At 42.8% G+C, this 19,315-nt stretch overlaps 1 protein-coding gene across 1 annotated transcript in view; it reads right to left on the bottom strand.

The window, feature by feature from the left end:
* Positions 1-482: 482 nt before the first annotated feature.
* Positions 483-19,315, bottom strand: part of furinb (furin (paired basic amino acid cleaving enzyme) b) — an 80,664-nt gene continuing 61,831 nt past the window's right edge. The window contains exons 7-16 of the mRNA XM_083916269.1: positions 18,231-18,319; positions 14,565-14,737; positions 10,879-11,091; positions 8,849-8,949; positions 6,972-7,075; positions 5,385-5,502; positions 4,811-4,990; positions 4,456-4,583; positions 3,657-3,785; positions 483-2,341 (exon numbers count right to left, since the gene is read on the bottom strand). Coding sequence (XP_083772395.1) covers positions 1,635-2,341; positions 3,657-3,785; positions 4,456-4,583; positions 4,811-4,990; positions 5,385-5,502; positions 6,972-7,075; positions 8,849-8,949; positions 10,879-11,091; positions 14,565-14,737; positions 18,231-18,319 — 1,942 coding nt within the window. The 3' untranslated portion in view covers positions 483-1,634. The remainder of the gene's footprint in view (positions 2,342-3,656; positions 3,786-4,455; positions 4,584-4,810; positions 4,991-5,384; positions 5,503-6,971; positions 7,076-8,848; positions 8,950-10,878; positions 11,092-14,564; positions 14,738-18,230; positions 18,320-19,315) is intronic.

Raw genomic sequence — 19,315 nt, 5'->3', positions numbered from 1 at the left:
CTGGGTAGCAGGAAGAATACAGCATGCTGGCACCCTGTTAAAGCTGAATGCCTGGAGAGAAAGAAACACACTTTCTACAATGATATACAGCCATGAAGAAGTGATGAACCATCTGGTCTCTCGTGTGTGTGTGTGTGTGTGTGTGTGTGTGTGTGTGTGTGTGTGTGTGTGTGTGTGTGTGTGTGTGTGTGTCTGTCTGTCTGTCTGTCTGTCAGGGGCTGAGTTTCAGAGGCATAAAACCTTAAAAAGTTTAAAAATAATCTATCAACATAGTCTATGCAACAGCCAAAGTCATTTTATTCCAGTATTAAACTCATCTCCACAATATTAACATCCATTGTCAGTTAAATAAAAAAGGATATAAAACAAACATAGAAAACGTGATACAAGATCTCTTCATGACTTAATCACAGTAAACATTCTGGACTTTAAATCCAAAGGCTTTGATGCAACTTGCGTAGCAGCAAGTCGACCCGCGAGGAAATTAAGTGTTTGTCTTTCGATGTATGGCGCTCACAATAGAAAGGGAAAGAGCCTCACCCTGATGAAGATGTTCTGGGAGCAAAGAACCAAAATCAATATGTGTTCTGTGGGGAAAATGAAGAGAAAATGATCTCATTTCTTAGCAGCAGCAACCAGGAGGAAAAATGTTGTAAAGGTCAGCCAAGCAGCTTTGGGCTAAGTGTTTTTTCATTTCATTCAAAAACAGTGTTGCTCTCGTCAGTGAGATTTACTGACTGATATATCTGATTTGCCTGTGCTGCGGTGGCATTTCCCACTGCGCCTTGATTGAAAAACGGAGCGTACTTCACAAGTTACTTGCTCATCAAAGAGCCAGTAGGATGTTTTATTATGCCGTCTCAGTACTCTGCAGAAAACTTCAATTTAAAGTTTTCGTATTATTAATGAACTTCGCGACCCCTGGCCCACAATCTGCCAGGAATCACATCAAATATAACGACAATTTATTAGAAGTCTGCTGGCGCTGATGGCCAGCTGTTTGTGTTGTGGACAAATCAAATCAAATTTGGGAAAGTAATGCGCTCCGACCATTTTAACCATCAAAGTTTACAGAGAGGACTTCCAGCCTTGTGTAATGTTCTTATGTAGATTTATAACAAACTGGGGGGAAATCGAAAGCTTGTGCATTAACCAGGCAGAGAGGCTCTCACAAAAAAATGCTTTTGAGTTGCATTATGGGAAAATAAGGGTTGTTTGACCCTCACTTGGGACTAAAAGCCTTGATATCTTGACTGACTTTGATCTATCTGTGCTTTGTCAGAGTGCACTACTAAACTTCTGACATAACATTTTGACAAATTGGACAAAATATGGTCAAGCAAGTCATGAGAGTAAAAATAGTAACATAGTTGCATAACACCTCAAATTAGTAACGAAGAGTCAAATGCATAAGGAATACATCTGACATCAACAAATTAATCAAATAAGTTAAATTAACAAATGTAAATAAATATATGAAAACACAAATGAAAGAGTCTTTAATGTATTTGGATGGGACAGTAAGGCCTGCGTTTAGTGTTTTTTTCTGAGCCTGTGGGATTCTACTTCACAGTCCGATCTAAATGCTGATGTCATGGCGTCAGACACCACATAAGCACATTCTGCAGTTTCAGCTAGATCGAACTCTGCGTCTTGATAAAAGCTGTCCTCTCGCTGTGACCGCCCACTTCCTCGCTGTCTGATTCAGACTGGTAGGCGCTCATGTCCTCATCCCCCCACACAGTGGGGATCCCCTTGTAGCATATCCGCGCCTTCCTCTCCTGTCCTTGGCCGAAGCCAAAACCGAATCCCACCCGCACCCCCCTCGTCTCTGAATACAAAGAGGGCAGTTTGGTCCTCCAGCCCAAAGAAGCACCGCCTGAACGCATCTGCAGCAAAAGGAAGACCCCGGCGAAGGCGGCCAGGATGACGACACAGCTGAGCACGGCCACGACGACAGGCAGCTGACTGGATGGAGCTACGCTGAGCCCTGGGGGTGCCTCGCCTTCGCCGCTGTCATCTGCTGCTGCCGGGTTCACCCCCTCTGCCTGGGCTCCGTCACCCTGGAGCTCGCCAGCTAGAGGGGATTTGCGCTGGACCTGGTTCTGGTGCAGGCAGGAGGTGAGAACCAGGTGGCTGTGGGGCGGGCAGGACAAGCAGTCTGTAGGCCCCGTGCCAGAGCAAGTGAGGCAGGCGGGGTTGCAGGGTATGCAGGCCTGGACGGAGGACAAGTCCACCCAGTTTTCCAGGGAGAGGTTGAGGAGCTGCTGCCCTGAGGTGAAACCGGGCGGACATAACTTTACACAACCCTGGAGGAAGAGGGAGAAGCCAGGGCTGCACTCTGGATGGAGCGTGGGAGGAAGGCAGAAGGGAAGTTAAGTGCAATCCAATAAAACACAAGCAAAATGGCATCCACCAATAACTGGTTTTACAAGGCTCATAATCCTAAAGTGAGACCTGGAAAGAACTACAGTAACTTATTTAGGACTACAATTGATCTGCTGATCATTTTCTGGATTTATTGATTGTTTCTTTGAAACCCTCAGAAAATAGAGAAAAATGGCCGTCACAATTTAGCTCAGAGTGGTGCCATCAAATTGCATTTCTGCTTCATAGTGAAACCACAATTTATTTTATTTTTCAAGGTGTAAGACAAGGAAAACCAGCAGGATCTAATGCTCAAAGAGCTAGAACCATCAAATGTTTGGTATCATGGATGAAAAATAAAGGATCAATCCATTATAACAATAGCTTTCTGACAAAAAAGCACAAAAGAGTTCTGAGAGAGTACACAATAAGAACTCATTTATTTGAGTGCTTCTGAAAAAAATAATAATCAGGAAATGATATAATAAATCGCAGTCTACCAGCAGATTTTGGTTCTTTGAAAGAACTGCTAATATGTAAATGCCTGTAAAAACTGAGATCCATTCAAACCACGTTACTATTCGTTAATTTGTTAGGAACCATATTCTTGATAATTGTTGATATATACGGTATGTTTGTGTTAGACTTACAACCGTGCAGAAAGAATATGCATTAACTCATCATCATTCATTTGTTAGGAACCATATTCTTGATATTGACTAAAAGAGGTTTAATTGTGTCCTTTCTCTCTCTATAATTATCACCAAATTACAAAGTCCTTTCCAGGAACATTGCCGTTCTGGGACACTGTAAAACAAAGTGTTTCCACTATCTCTAGAAATGTCGATTTTAACTAAATTATAGAGGAGTCTGGAATGATTAAAAGGAAAGCGTTTGAACGCTTAGAAGTAGAATGAAGCTGTCGACCTCGGCTGCCTTTCAACGAGGGAGTCATCCTGCTGAACAGTCGTCGACAACGTGGCACCTCTCTCACTGGCGCGGTTTTAATCTTCCCCTGCTGCTCCTCCATACGCCCCGCGCTCTGATTCAAACTAATATGACATATGGCAATGTGCATATTCATAGTGTGCGGGTAAACAAATGCAAAAGAGGTTTATAAATGGCCAATCTGTATTCACAGCGCTCGCTTTTCACAAGTTGAAATACCAACACAGGCTGACCCAAAGCTTGTTTTGTAACTTTGGCTGTGTGTCAGTGCCAATGCAAATGAGTCCATTCCCTTTAAATGGCTTCGGTTCAAAGTTTGTGTGAAGCCCGAATGATCTCACCGATACAGATCTGCTGGGCATCAAAGGTCTTGCAGCTGTTGTTGGACGGCCGAGGGAAGTCAGAGGACGAGGGGTTTATGACGCTGGGTCCGGTCCCCCACAGGATGAGGGTGAATTGACTTAACACAGCTGAGAGACGAGGAAAGAGAGAGAGAGAGAGAGAGAGAGAGAGAGAGAGAGAGAGAGAGAGAGAGAGAGAGAGAGAGAGAGAGAGAGAGAGAGAGAGAGAGAGAGAGAGAGAGAGAGAGAGAGAGAGAGAGAGAGAGAGAATTTAACATTCATGTAACACCTATGAGAGAGGGAACAGTGTGAACTGGCTGTGAAGAGGATATGGGGGTGGAAGAAGAAAAGAAAACAAGTGATGGGAGCGGACCAAACAACTCTGGAGGAGGATCAACACCAGCAGAGGAAGAGATGCCTTCCTGTCTTATTTCCCTGGCTGCTCAGGGTAAACAAAGCCACGTTAAGACTTGTAGGACTTAACCGGTTAACTCTTCTCAACAAGCAAGCCCTTTGAAAGAAAATGCAGCCTGGTGATTGAAAAAGAAAAAAAAAGTTGATAATGAAAAGGTTGCCTATGAATATTTCTCCGTCCACCAGCCGCTCCCCCTGGTACCAAAATGATGGTCTAAACGGAATCATTAGAGAGAGAGACCGAAAAAAAGGGTGACTAAAAGAGGCTATTTTGAGAAAATGTGCAAGAGGACTTGAGCTGATGAGGGCGCACTGATGTTGGCATGAATGTAAGTTTGATATGATGCGACAAAGCTGAGCAATAAATGATGATGACTGGGGTTACCGTAGTCATGCCCATTAGCCTCTACATTCTCTATTTCCAGTGTCCATTCCCCTTGAGGATCTTCGCCCCATGAGTGGGTGGTCATAAAGGCCCAGTCGTTGAATCCCTCAGAGGAGAAATCATTAGGCCTGAAACAAAAGGGGAGACGAGGGGGTTGGGTTATTTTTTTTTTGTCTGCAGTTTTTTTTTGTGCCCCCCCCCCCCCCCAGAGAGTAAACTTGTGGGAGCATCTGTGCACAAATAAAAATTGAGGTACATGCGCATTGTGATTGTCTGCATGTGTAAAAGAGAGAGCACAGAGATTTATATGAGGGCCCGGCTGTTGGTGTGTATAGCGCTGTGTTTTCCTGTGTACCTGGGGAACAGCAAGGTGGAGCGTGTGCCCAGTGGGCTGATGAGATGAATGGCCAATTTTCCTCTCTGGTTGTGGGAGAGAGTGAGGCGAGCCTGAATGTGTTCCAGAGAGCTGACATACTCGAGTCGTCCCCAGCAGGCATCCACGCTCTTGCTGAACACAAGCTTGTTCCCGATGTCTCTGCAGGTCGGGACAAGAGGAGGGGAGGGTGGTTAATGTTGTGTGGCTGCAGAAACGGACACAGACAATGGCGCTGTGCTACAAATCTACGCGACCGTCCCAGCTCCGAGGGGAATGCGGGCACATATATCAGGCTGAGCTGGATGATAGAACTGCAAGTGCCCGTAATGAGACTGAACCTCATTGTAACACACACACACACACACACACACACACACACACACACACACACACACACACACACACACACACACACACACACACACACACACACACACACACACACACACACACACACACACACACACACACACACACACACACACACACACACACACACACACACACACACACACACACACACACACAGAGCGCTTCAAGTCGCCCTTCTAACCTTGGTTCTGCAAGCATGGTGTGAACACACTGATGCTGTGGTCCAACTGTGGTCCAGTTCTGTGCCAAAGCCACCATGGCACCTGCATCCAGGAGCCCATAACCGTACGAATGACTCACTGCGGGAGAAAGAAGACGGAGGGATGCAGAGAGTGGCAGGTCAGTGGGTGGCGGCGATGAGATAACAGACAGAGAAATTACTGTCAGTCAACAATCAACTCTTTCATGTAACTCTATGGCTTTATATCCGTTCCTCAGCCCTGAGACGGCAATCATCAATGTATTTTTCTATCTTTATTCTAATCACATTTAGACTTCCTATTCTGCAAATAAAGTAAAAATAATATACTTGCTTTTTTAAATGTTAGTTTTTGTTATTAAAGGTCTTGAGGAAATATCAGATTGTGCAGCAGCATTTTAACAGACCAAAGAGATATTTGCAGATAAATTCACATGCTGCAGCAGACGTGAATTCTATATTTAACCTGTAAAATGACACACGTTTGACGTTTCCCTGGTGAATGTTTGTTTGCTGGTCAGAGACAAGATGTGTGTTCATGTTTTAAGTTAGATAAGATGCAGGAAAGCTAATGGGGGTCGGTTTGTGGGTCATGTGTTGTGTAGAACGCCGGGCTTGGTATTGGTACTCGATAGATTTAAGGTACTGACCAAAGTAATCCTGTTACAAGTGGTATTGGAACTTCTCCAGTCAAATGAAACCTGCATTAGATTCTTTTTGTAGCCAGATTTAGAAAAAAATGACTATTTGTGTGGTTTAGCCAATCGTCACTAGCATTTTTCCGTTTAATGCGACCACCGCAGCAGTCTGTTGTGTGGCGAAGTGGAGTGCAGCACATTGGCTGGAGTTGGCAGTTCAGCGTGCCGAGATGCCACAAAGGCGTTGACTGGCTATTACTACACCCAACATTATTTTGACTGAACCACTCTATTAGTATCGGTATCAATTTTAGGGTACTGGTATTGAATTTATTTTAACGATACCCAGCAGCCCTAGTAGCAGACTGCTGGCTCAGCCTGACCATCTGCTTTGCCTACGACAGAACGCTGACGTTACAGCTATATGCAAATATGGCTCAAAATGAAGCCATCATGAAACCATAAAATGTCAAATATAAATATAGATGTCTTCCTGGTCTTTTCTTTAAGAAGAACACAGATGATGTACAGAGAAGATATATTTATGGTGTCTGTGGGAGACAAAAAACATCCTACAAGCAATCAGAGTGGAGACAAAACTGCCAATCACAAATTTTACCCCAATTTTTTGGCTGAAATTGTTGCACAATGTAACACCAACGTCAAGTTGGTCGGGCATGCAGGTGAACCTGAGAGTGCACAGAGCAGTTTAGAGAAAAAGTCTCAGAGGATTTGGGAGCACACAGAGCAGCGAGTTGGAAACTGAGCGACAGTTTATTATTGTGTGCTTATGTGCAAATTAGTAAACACCTTACTCTGCACAGAATAGTTCTTTATATAGTGTTATATTATGCAAGTGCTTACTGTGCTCAAAATTTCCCATTGTGCAAATATAAACAACAACTAATGATTTGGACTAGCAAGTTTCTACCTCTGCGTCCCACTCCGTTGGTCTTCCAGTCTCCGGCGCTGAGGTGTCCGGGCCGGGACGTTCTCACCACCAGGTGCTGCATGTCCCTCCAGGTCAGGTTCATACTGCAGAGTCACAGGGAGGAAAGAAAGAGGAGCCGTAGTGAATTCCTGTCATGTAATAGCTCAAGCCATTACTTTCTACATGATGCACATTATGAGAAAAGCCAGTTTCTGCTGACCTCGACTGTACGGCAGAGGAAATGTGAGCAGCTGTGGAATATGGGAAAGGTCAGGAGTCTGTAGACACACCTAAAATATGATCCATCTGAGCCTATACAGTCTTAGGGACAGTCATACATTTCAGAATTATTATACTAAGCTGTAGAGGAAGCCCTAGGGGATGTGTCACTCAACCATAACAAAGGTATGGACTCACATTATGGTTTTAACACCTGTGTAAAACCCCAGTATTAGAGGTACATCATAACCAAAAGGTCAGAGAACACAGTAAAACAGTAGATACAACACTGTGGAGGATTGTGTCTCGACCTCTCCGTAGAGATAGTTTCCAATGAGGTCACCTTCCACACAGCAGAAGCCCAATAAAAAAACGTTCTTTTAAAAATATAGACGTATTAAGAGTCGAAGCAGGGAAGCATTAAGAGGAAAAGCCTTTGAGTCAACCAATGAGGAAAAAACTGCTCTGTGGTTTAAGATAATCAAACCGTGAAACACACTGCTTACCGCGTGCAACACCGCAGTAGACAGAAATAGAAACACAGAATCACACTGTTGCGCATCACCTCCGCCACTCTCCGCATCAGCATTCTTATCTCACATCCTCTCATGTGATATTAATGGACAAGACCCCCCCCCCCCCCACCACTCAATGTCAACTCAGCCAAGAGTGAAGGAGAAAATAATAAAATAATCAAACACCAGAAAGCCTTTGCCTATTAAATGATTCCATCTCTGAAGTCTAGTGTGGTCCCAGTCTGATAAACTAGCTACCCTGTTATTAACGCTGCCTGCCTGTCAGGAGGGGTGCAGACGGAGGGGGGCTGACTGTACTTTGGTGTTAAAACTGTGCGATAGTCTTGGCGTTGTAAACTTTAGGTGTGTCAGTTGCTGCACTTCTCTTGTGATATCAGAGGTGACAGTGCTGAGATAAACCAGGGATGCTGAGTGTGTAATACCTGAGCTGAAACCTGGGCTGTGAGGTAATACTGGATTTGGTTTTGACACCTGTCAGCTACATGCTAATGTGGAAATGAAGTGATTTATGCAGAGTGGAGGACAGTTGACTGATACAACTGAAGATACGACTGACGTTATGAGCATAATGCAGAACACATTAGAGCGGCTGATAGAAACTTGGGATTGTGACACCTGCAATTCTGTGTGAGCGATAATGAGAGATTCCACAGTTTAAACTCTTCACTGCCGGCACCCTACAGGTATTCAGATGTCTGGGTGGGCTGCAGCTGCTGATTTGTTTGGCTAATTAACTGATTATCAAAAGCTTAATTTGCTAAGGAAAGAATTTCTGAGCTGGGATTTAGGCTAACGCCCACTCCCAGATGCTCGCGCGCGCAGGCACACACACACACACACACACACACACACACACACACACACACACACACACACACACACACACACACACACACACACACACACACACACACACACACACACACACACACACACACACACACACACACACACACACACACACACACACACACGCCTCCAACGAGTGCACGTGGAGTGTAGCAAATGAAGTTTAGTATAAAAATTTAAATGAAAAGGTATTTACTGAAAAAGGGTATTGGCTTCACAGTTGCCTATAAAAATTTCTATATTATAAGAGGGGGCCGTGTCGTTCTCACTCACTTGGCCTCCAGAGCCAGAGCGATTATCCCAGCAGCCAGTGGGGCAGAGGCGGACGTCCCTGTGTGAGAGTCTGTGCATTTTTGCCTCAGGTCTGTGGTCACCTTGGAGACAGGAGACACGAGAGAGAAGTGCACAGAGATACAGAAGGTTAGACACAGTTAATATGACACATTGGGTTTCCCACTTCAGTGTGAGTGTAGTTCACGGTGAGAAGGGGGAGGTGCTGGGGACAAAGGGAGCTGTGCCTGCAGCAATCAGAGGTGGGAAGCAAGGGGAGGAGAGAATAAGCAGGTAGGTTCAGTCTCAGGTCTGTGGTTCCCCGCCAAAGGGTCACAGCCGGGAAAGTGAATGTCAGCCAAATCAGCCCAGTTAGGTCAGGTGGCGGTGGTGAGACAAAGTGTGTTAGCACTCCGGACGGGTACACCTCTGCTCCCGGTCTCTCTGCCAGTGCCAGAAAGCTAATGAGGCCTGTCTGGTCACGATGCGGACACGTCGGAAATGACAAGAAGCCGGAGGATAAGGCGAGCTGTGAAGGTCACGGACAGATTCTTGGTTTGCAACTTTTTGCCTGACAGATTGTGGCACTAATGGTCATTATCTGTGGAAAGAAGTCTGCGTGTCAGAGGAGTAAACAAAGTCGGGTCCCTGCACAGGCCAACTGTTACATAGCAGAAGAACTGGATAAAACAACACTTACTCATTGACCTTTTTCATTTTATTCAGTGAGTTAGTGATTGGTCATTTATCAACAAAAAAGAAATCCAAATATTCACTAGTTTCTCTGATGTGAGGATGTTCTGCTTTTCTTAGTTTTCTGTCATTCTGAATCTAAACTGAGTATTTGGGGATTTTGGTCTGTTGGTTGTGATTAATTGATTAAAAGGGGAACACCACCTACAGAATGTTATTTTCATGGCCTGTAGGTCAATCAATATTTGTGGAAATGAGATACTCTCTCAAGGCCACAAACCAGAGAAGTGAGTCTCAAACTAGTGGAGCTTCTCTATAAACAATGAACGGGAGACTGATTTTGTGGCCCCTCAGAATGTTTTTTTTTCTTTTTACCTGAATGAGCTTTATTCAATTACGGTGTTCTCAATTCTGAAACTGAAAATGTACTCCACAAAGTCCATATGTCACCCATAACGTCTTTCCCAATTCTTTGTCTTTGGAGTGGTTCCACACTTAATACTGGATGACATCACAAATTTGAGATTTAGCACCCTAGATTTTGGATTTGGGAGAGTGTCGTTCATGCCAACTAATGTTCTTGTCCTGTCGTAGACCATAGGAATAACATGTATGCTTTTAAAAAAAAAAGAAAGATTAGCCAAGCAAACAGGTTCTAAACCGAGCATTTTCTAAATACCCAGTAACATACTCAGTGCCTCAAGAAAAGTCAGGCGACCAAATCTGTCCACTACATGAGCTACTTGTGAGTCAATGTTGGATTTGTTTAAAAGCCTGGTCCTGGTCTGCTTGTGCTTCAGTCGAGAGACAAATGTACTCCACAAAAACCTGACAGAGTGAACATAAATACTAGTTTGGGATAAACAAAAGCTGTATGAACTCACTGATACAACAAATGGCAGCTTTTAACTGCTAGAGTGACAATACAACAGCTGCCGTAAATTTTAAAATGACTTAAATTTCATCCATTTGATGAGTTGTGTTTGCTCGCCTGCAGCATGCCCTGATGTATTTCGGAGGCAATGGCAGATTTATGGTTGTTTTATGTTATTCTATGTCCCTGAGGCAAGTCTTTTCTCAGCTAACAAGCAGCTTGAAGGAAGCATGTGGCATCCCTCAGAGTTTGTCAGCTAACTGTATGTTACACATCAGTCGCTCTGAATTTGGATTTGATGAATTTTGATGATGAAGTACCAGCATCAACTTCTGGCTAACTCAAAGTATGAGGAGTATGTTTATGTCTGCCATGATGATATTTATAGTGTGCTGGAGTTTCAAGGTATAAAAAGAATTCTACGCAAAATATGTGAAAGTGTGAGTGTGCGAGTATGTAAACCTACTATCTGTTTCTCCCCAGGGTTTCCAGAGCTGAAGGTTGTAGCGAGGGTGGAAGAGCAGGGCTCGCTGTACCACGGCACGTTGCCGGACTGCGTGGTGCTGCTGATGGAAAGGGTGTAAATGCTGTTGGTGTAGCCGTCACAGTTGCAGCTGTCCTGCTCCCGACCACCGTTACCTGAGGCCCACACAAAGATTGAGCCTTGTCCGCCACGTCCCTGTGGTATAGAAACACACAGACATGCGCAGCCTAGCTTTAGAGACTAACAAGAGCTGGATGAAGTGGGGAAACATTGCCTTTGACAAAGACGTTTGTCTCTCTGCAAAAACGCCTTGTCACTTGTGTGCTTTTGTTCAGAAGCAGCGAACCGCAGTAGGCACAACTCTTATTAATGCATCATAATGTCAGGCGATGTATTGCGGCAGAACATCAGATAACAAACAGAAGAAATGTAATTACACAATCTACTCAAGCTGAATATAATTTAGGGTGCATGATAAATGAGAACATTATGTCTGGCAGTGAGACCGTATGCTTCTAAAACACACAAACTGCATACAATTATAGTCCTGTTGGGTCCAAACTTGCCAACAGGAGGATACAAACACTTTAGCAAAGTAATAAAGGGTGAACATCACTAAGATTAGATTGTTCCTTTTGTTCTGAGACACACATTCTCTTTTAATGCGTTTGTCTCTAGCTGATTAGATTACGGCAACTCCTTAATCGCTGAAATGCCCCAGAAATCGATTGGAGCACCTTCAGCTGGTTTAAAATACAGCTGCCATGGTGTTCACAAGTTGTAGAACATTTTTGCACATTTTCTCAATTTAAGCCTCTCTGCACTAGTTACCTATGACCTTTAGAATTGATTTTTTAAGTTTTATTTCTTATTTTTATAGCACTGGTTGGGCATCCCTCTTCCTACACGGATGACCCTCTCTCCAGATACATAGCTGGTAGCCTAAAGTCTGAAGACCAGTTTTTATCCCTCGGGCCGGGCTGTAGACAGGGGGCAGCAGGTCATCTGCAGTGAGGGCGCCGAAGCTCTGAAAAAGAATCTAGGTGGAGCACAACCTCAGTGTCCTTTTGTTAAAGGCATACAGACACATTTTTTTTTTAATTGCCTTTGATTAGCTGTACTTTTGCTGTCATGATTTAATTATGCTTTTCTTCTTCTTAACAATACATTTAGCAAGTAGTTGTTATTCTTTGTAAGACCTTATTATCCCTCTGCTCTTGATTTGTTTATCTCTGAAACGCTTTTTGAAGTGCCCAGAAATTAAAAGGTATCATTATTATCATCACGCCTCGCTTCTCTATTCAGCATTGATCACACCCTGGCATTCAAAAGTTAATTATACAATTAGAATGGTGGAAGAAATCTCATGTACACCAGAGGGGATTTAAACAATTAAAATCAAATTGTACGCATGGAAAAAAAGAGCAGCAACCCCAACACTATAAAATTCCGAATAAAACTGAATGATTGAAACTTTTCTTCTTCTGCATACAGTTTGAACCAAGTGGGCAACACAAAACAATAAACCAAGACACACATATGGTGAAAGAAAACGATAAAAGAAAGCAGAGGGACTGCTCTTGAAACCAACATACAGCGAGCAGGAATAATGAAACAGTTGATGGCAAACAAGGCATTAATAAGGTGAGAGCAATTAGATTTAGATATTTCTTCCTCCATCCCTCTCGGTCAGCCACAGATACATAAAACTACACAAAAAGGCACCTAAGGAAGTGTTAGATGGGAAAAGCTGCAACAATGTTTCACTGCCCCTGTTGTGAAATATTATGATTGTCTGTTCTGCTGCTTGAATCTAGCCTGGTGGTTAAAACAAAATACTGTAAGTCCCATCATATCAGTTCCAGTATTTTGGCTCTGCAGTCTTGACATAAAGATTATGGAATTTATCACTGTTGCTCTATTTCACACAGACACAGACTTCAAAGGAGCTTGTTCAGTGTTTTTCTCCATTTTATTTTCTTAACGGTTTCCTTCATCTCAATCTCACACATTGCCACAAATTTGGGAGGAAATGTCCTGACTTGTTTGTGTGATGCTGTCTGAATTGTACTGTATTGTAGCATGAGAGTCTTGAAGCTCTAGCTAATACTGTTTTGTGACCTGACGCTGCCTTCGCTGCATGTTACAGAAGCCAGGCGATAACACTTCGGTGCCAGGGGTTATCTCTCTTCTAGGAGAGCACACGTTGAACCAGAATGGTCCTGTTGTGCTGCTGTCAGGCAATTTCTCATCACCTCTAGTACACCGTGATATGTGGGAGCATTTTCACATTTTGGGATGTGACGTATGAATCGTTCTTTTCATTTTTCATTTTCATTCTTCCCTAAATGGCTAGTCAGAGGGCAATTAATAAACTCACCTTGAGTTTGTCCTATCCTAAAGAACATTTCAGAGAGATATCCTGAATTAGATTTTGCTCAGCAATTAATCTCTTATATCCCCTGTTTGTTAAATCTGTACAAAGACAGAATTGTAAAATAAATTAATCTGCCATTTTAAGGATCAGACTACATTTTGCCCGGGAACAGTTACTCTCATGAAGTTACTGGTCCTGATCTGCTTCCCAATTTATTTTTCTCCTACCTCAACCTGAGTTCAAGCATTTCCCTGACTCCGAACAGTCATTTTCTGCTATGCTTAACTGCAACTCCACCTTACATTAACCTGGAGCAGTTATCTTTGTTAAACCTAACCATAACTTATCCTGTGCTCTAACTCCAACTGTGGAGGGCAATGGTATGGGAAACACTGTTTGAATGTGAAAGTGACCTCGACATAAGAAAGGTAAAGAAATAGTCTGGAACATAATTCCTGTAGTTCCTGTGTTTTTATACTTTTACTTTTGTACAGATTAAACCATAGACTGTGTGAATATGGACAATCTGAAGACTGCCCAAAAGCTGAAAGCTGCCTGGCAGCAGTATAGGTCATTAATCCTGCCCCCTCTATCATAGCATGTGGTGCACTTGCACCAAACTAAAAACATCACATCAAATAAATCCTTCCCAAAGTAGTTGTTATCACACTGATGTATGTTATGAGTGTTCATTTTTCTGATAAGTTTGGATTTAATTTGTTATTCGATGCTACAAAATCAGGATAAAATATCATGATTGACAGCTACGATGGACTAGACACTACTGCGGAGAACCTCGTCTGTCTCCAAAATTACAAGACGACAACGCCCGTGTCCAGGATATTTTGGCTTCATTTTTGTGCAGTGGGAGGATAGTGGAGACGTGTTGCCTATCTGTATATGGATTAAACAAACAAGACATAACATGTAAATGACTGAGCTTTAGAGGAGCTGATTGATTGATTGATGGAGGCAAATTTTATTACTCTCGGACAGAACCAAGCTCGCTGTTTCCCCCTGTTTTCTAAAATAACCATCGGCTGGCTTCAGTGTCATTTTACTCTGTAATGTCGCTATGGTAATAGAGACATGACAGAGGTACCAATCTCCTCATCTATATCTCTGCAAGAAGAGGAAGGGAATATCATATTTCACAAAATGTTAAACAAGTACAAACCTATGTCGAACCTTTAAAGAACTGATGTGAGTTTAGTTGTGATGCCAGAAGCAAAAAACAGGGAAGATATTAGTAGATTAAAAGTCCAACTTTATAGTTTATGTTCTGACTGACCTTGGTGATTCCCTGGAGGAAAGCCTCCTTAGCCAGCTTGGCAGGGCCGTCCAGGGACTTGCCGTCATCCTCTGGGCCCCAACTGGCACTATAAATGTGGATGTGCTGCGGGTTGAGGCTTAGAGAGTGGGCCTCCACCACGTCGGTCACCTCCCCATCCAACATACGAACTCCTGTAAAATGAACAGGCAATGCATCACAGATCTGAGTTATGGTGGGGCCAAAAAAAATCAGGCCCTTTCCTACATGAACTTGCATAGTTTCTGTCCAAGTCCGAACCGCTGCAGCAGTTTTGGACCCAAGTCCAATTAAAAATGTATTTAAAAAAAAGTAATAACACAGTGGTTTACACAGCACATATTTTATTCATGACATAACACAGACTATAAGGTCTGCATAAAAAAAATACAAAAAACAACTGGAAACTTGGACGAACCTGACCCAATTCAAGCCCGAGGGAATTTTAGGTTCAGGCAGAGAATCAAAGCTTCAGTGCAGAAAAGGTTAACACACTAGGGAGGTGAAAAATGTTGGCGAAAGAGTGACAGAATGCCAGATGGTAAGGAGACAGTGAGCATATGAGTTTTAGCTTCAGACGAGTGGAGAGGTGTCAAAACCTTAAGGAAAAAAATCGCAGCATGAGATGACAAGAAAAGAAAAATCTGCCATAACTAAAAGAAAATTGGTCGAACTGCAAATTCCCATTTTATCTTCTGTCACAAGAAAACAAACAAAAGAAAAAAAACAGGAGAAACAAAAGACTTCAAAGGAAAAAACAAAGTCACAGAGTCCCAGTTTTAATGAGTAGGTGTGCAAAGCTTCACCCGCAGACGCTGCTCCGATGGATACAACATTATTTTACCATCACATGAACACAAACTTAGCTGGTTGTTAAAACCAGGAAAGTCTAGTTTCCTGACCCCCACTAAACACACGCAAAGGACAAGCTGGCAACCCCAACCGACTGCAGGAGAGAGAAAGGCGCACGCCTCCGCGTGTATAAATGGGATGAGAGTTTTCAGAGCCTTCAACAGACAGATGTGTCTACAGGGTAGCACCGACTGTCACCTTTCATCATACATGAACACAACCTTGTCTGAGCCTTTGAAGTGAGCAGCCTCAGATCCCTCCTCTGCCCATCAATGGTAGAGAGGCGTGAAATGAACCACCTTCAAATAAGGTCCATTACTGGGAGAGGACCCCAGGACCTCAGAGGCAATACTATGTAAAATGACGTCCACATTAAGACTTCAATAATCCATTCTAGACAACCTGCTTGGCCCCGGAGGCACAAACACATGCCAGAAGGGGTGTAGCCAAAGTAGTAATTACTCTGTTGGCGTGGGGTTGCGGCGTAACACAAGTCTGAATACTGAGTAGCCTGAACAAAAAAAACCAAAACAAAATCAAACGATTAACTGGGCTAACCATGCGACATAAAGCACAGTGTCTGCTTGGCTTATCCTCATGCTCAGGCTGTATTGCAGCGGTAATGATAATCACTGTCGTAACAATTCTCATCAACTTCCTCTGGCTTGACGATTTCTCATTAAGGCACTGCTGTGTAAGTTTTCCTGCAGCTTGAGCAAGTTAGAAGTAGCAGCAGGTAGGAGAGCAGCTCTGACTGTGTTTGTGTTTGCGTTTGTGTGCAGAGGGGAAAAAGATACAGTCGGTGGAAGGAAACACAGAGTGAGCCAAGCAGGGTCAATTACAGACAATCACTAATCATTGCTCAGTAAAGATACACACATTTAGGCTCCCCCCATGAACTTATGCTCACACACACAGACACACACACACACACACACACACACACACACACACACACACACACACACACACACACACACACACACACACACACACACACACACACACACACACACACACACACACACACACACACACACACACACACACACACACACACACACACACACACACACACACACACACACACACACACACAGTATTTGGGAGCAAATTACAGCTGTGTATAAACAATCCATTGACCCTGTGACGTGAACAGATTCACCGAGGAGTAATTTATGAGAACGGGGCCAACGCAGGGCTCCATCAGGAGATGAATGATAATGAAGACAAAGAAGGAGAGTTATGAGTAACATCTGTGAACGGGAATGCGCAGGCCTCTACAGGCTCCGCTGAGTCTTGTTGGCTGCCATCATGTCACTGACAGATTGTTTGGTGACAAGAGTTACTAAAATCCACCTTGGTATACTTAATCATGTGCAAACATTTTCTGGGGAGAAAAATACAACAGCAACCTTTAAGACTTTGCGATCACAGGTTCGATCTAAATGAACCCATCTGAAGTAATATATTCTTTCTTAAATGTGTATCTGCACATGCTAACAGCTATTTTTCTGTTCTAACAAGAGCCCGTGCAAAGAGTCTCTTTTTTTTTAGCCAGATGATTTACACAGTGGTAAAGTGGGTTCTCAAGTCAGTTTCCTTGGCAGCAGCATAACATTATATTTAGGCATCACAAAACAGCTTTTTATCAAATTCGGTGGAAGCATGTCAAGTGCTGCTGGAAAAGATTCACTCTGTCAAAAACTTAAAGTGAAATTCCCGCGTAAAATCATCCCAGGGTCATTTTCGGCAAATACACTCATCAAAGAAGCCATCGAGACAATTGTTTTTTCATATAACAACTATTAATGGAGAAATCCTGGACAGTCACTAACAGCTGAATACGACTAACACTGCTTAGCATAGTGAAGGCATTAAAAGGTCTTTTTTAACCACTAATACTGCTCATGATAACACCAAACCACTGCAGTGGCATGATAAGAGTCCCTACACATAAAACAAAGCACCAATGGGCTCCTTCCTTTTGGATTGACTTTGGTAATCCACTTGAATGGACTTTACTTTACCATGAGAGGAGCTGCTACCGGGGCCAGTTGGTAAGTCTTTCACTCTTTTAATAAACTCTGGGTTCACTAACTAGGTTGTTGTTGGTGCTTCGTTTTGTGTAGGGACTCTTCTCATGCTACTGCAGAGGTTTGGTGTTATTTTGAGCAGTATTAGTGGTTAAAAAAGATCTTTTAATGCGTTCACCGTGCTGCCCCGAGCTAATCAGTGTTAGCCGCATTTGGCTGTAAGCAACGTTCCAGGATTTCTCTGTTAATAGTTGTTACACAAAAAAACAAATCTCGATGGCTTCTTTGATGAGTGTATTTGCTGAAAAAGACCCAGGGATGATTTTACGCCGGAATTTCACTTTAAGTGTCAAATACACATACTCATAGGCAGAAGCTATTCTTCTCAGCAGCACTAAATCATGGACAATCCACTGCACACTCTTGCCTAATTCTATAGCACATTCACTTGTGCATCTGAACAACAGGGGGGCAGTCAGTCAGTAAAAGATAGTCAATGGTCCAGAAAAAACAAAACAACATTATGGATATCAGCTTTAAAATCTATTAGTGGGTCTATAACAAACTGTGAAGAACTCTGATTCTGATTCAGGGCCCGGACTAAATGGAAACAAATCCACTTCTATGCTAATAAGTTTGAATGTGAATATTATTGTGCCTATTATTTCTAATTAAAATCATACTGAACTCATTTAAATTAATGTTATTTCTATTTAAACAGTGTTCCCAATCAAAAATCCCAATGGTATGCTTCACTCACCTCCAATTTTAGCATTATAGGCAACACCTACACCACACACACCATTGTTGGCTGCTGCTGCAACTTCTCCTGCACATCGAGTTCCATGTCTGGGAAGAGACAAAGTCACAAAGGAGAGGAATATAATAAAAAAAAAGGAGGGGGAATCATAAAGACACAATTTACACATCACAATACCTCAGCCAAATACTGAGAGAAAATAAGCAGTTGGTAACTTCCTGAAATGAGTTGGGTAACAATTTAGCTGAAGTGTTGCTAAAAATAGACCACACATCAAAAGAGAAGCATAAACCCAGTGGCCCTTTTGTGACAACAAGCAGAGTTGTAACAATAAGAGCCAGAGCCTGATATGCTTTTCCAAATTAAAGGGTAAAATTAGGATTCAAGACTTACTTAACAACGAGAGCAACAACCTTCGCTGTGAACACGACTTATTTAGATTATAAATAAGTATAAAGGACACACTAGATTTCTTTTCCACGCAGCACAATGAGCACAACAAGCAAATTTGCTGCTATGCACCTGTCCTCTTTCAAAGAGTACAACAATTACACATACAAAAGAAAAATGTGTGTGTAGAGCGAGTGAAATTATCACTTTGTGATTAGATAACAAAAAAGGTATGGCTTGTGTATTTTTGTTAGTCAGCTAGATTAGTGTAGTTACTGCACATGGTTTTACAGTTGGAAAGATGGCCATTTTGCGTACATCCGTGCACCAATCAGGGTCAAGTAACATATGTACCAATCTCTGATGACAGCTGTGGGGCTGTTTTCCAGCACAGTCAATCAAATCTTACTAGATTTAATTGTCAATAAATAATAACTAGGGACTTAAAAGGGATATTTTAGAATTTTTGAAGTGTGTCTGTATGAGGTAATAACAATATGTTTAGCTGCTGCCCCCGACCACAGCAGTGGAAGTTCTATGGTTGAGAAAATGCAGTGCCAAAGGAACGGTCTGTCTGACGGCGAAGCGATGAAAATATATTTGTATCATGTCTGAAATACGTTTAGCTGCTGCCCTTGTCCACAGTAATGCATTTCTCCTCACATTACCTCTTTAACTTTGGTTGTTAGCTGTTG

This window comes from Echiichthys vipera, assembly GCF_963691815.1.
Source record: "Echiichthys vipera genome assembly, chromosome: 7".
Taxonomy (NCBI): Eukaryota; Metazoa; Chordata; class Actinopteri; order Perciformes; family Trachinidae; genus Echiichthys; species Echiichthys vipera.
The sequence above is the reverse complement of the archived record's forward strand: the minus strand, read 5'-3'. Positions and strand labels throughout refer to the sequence as shown.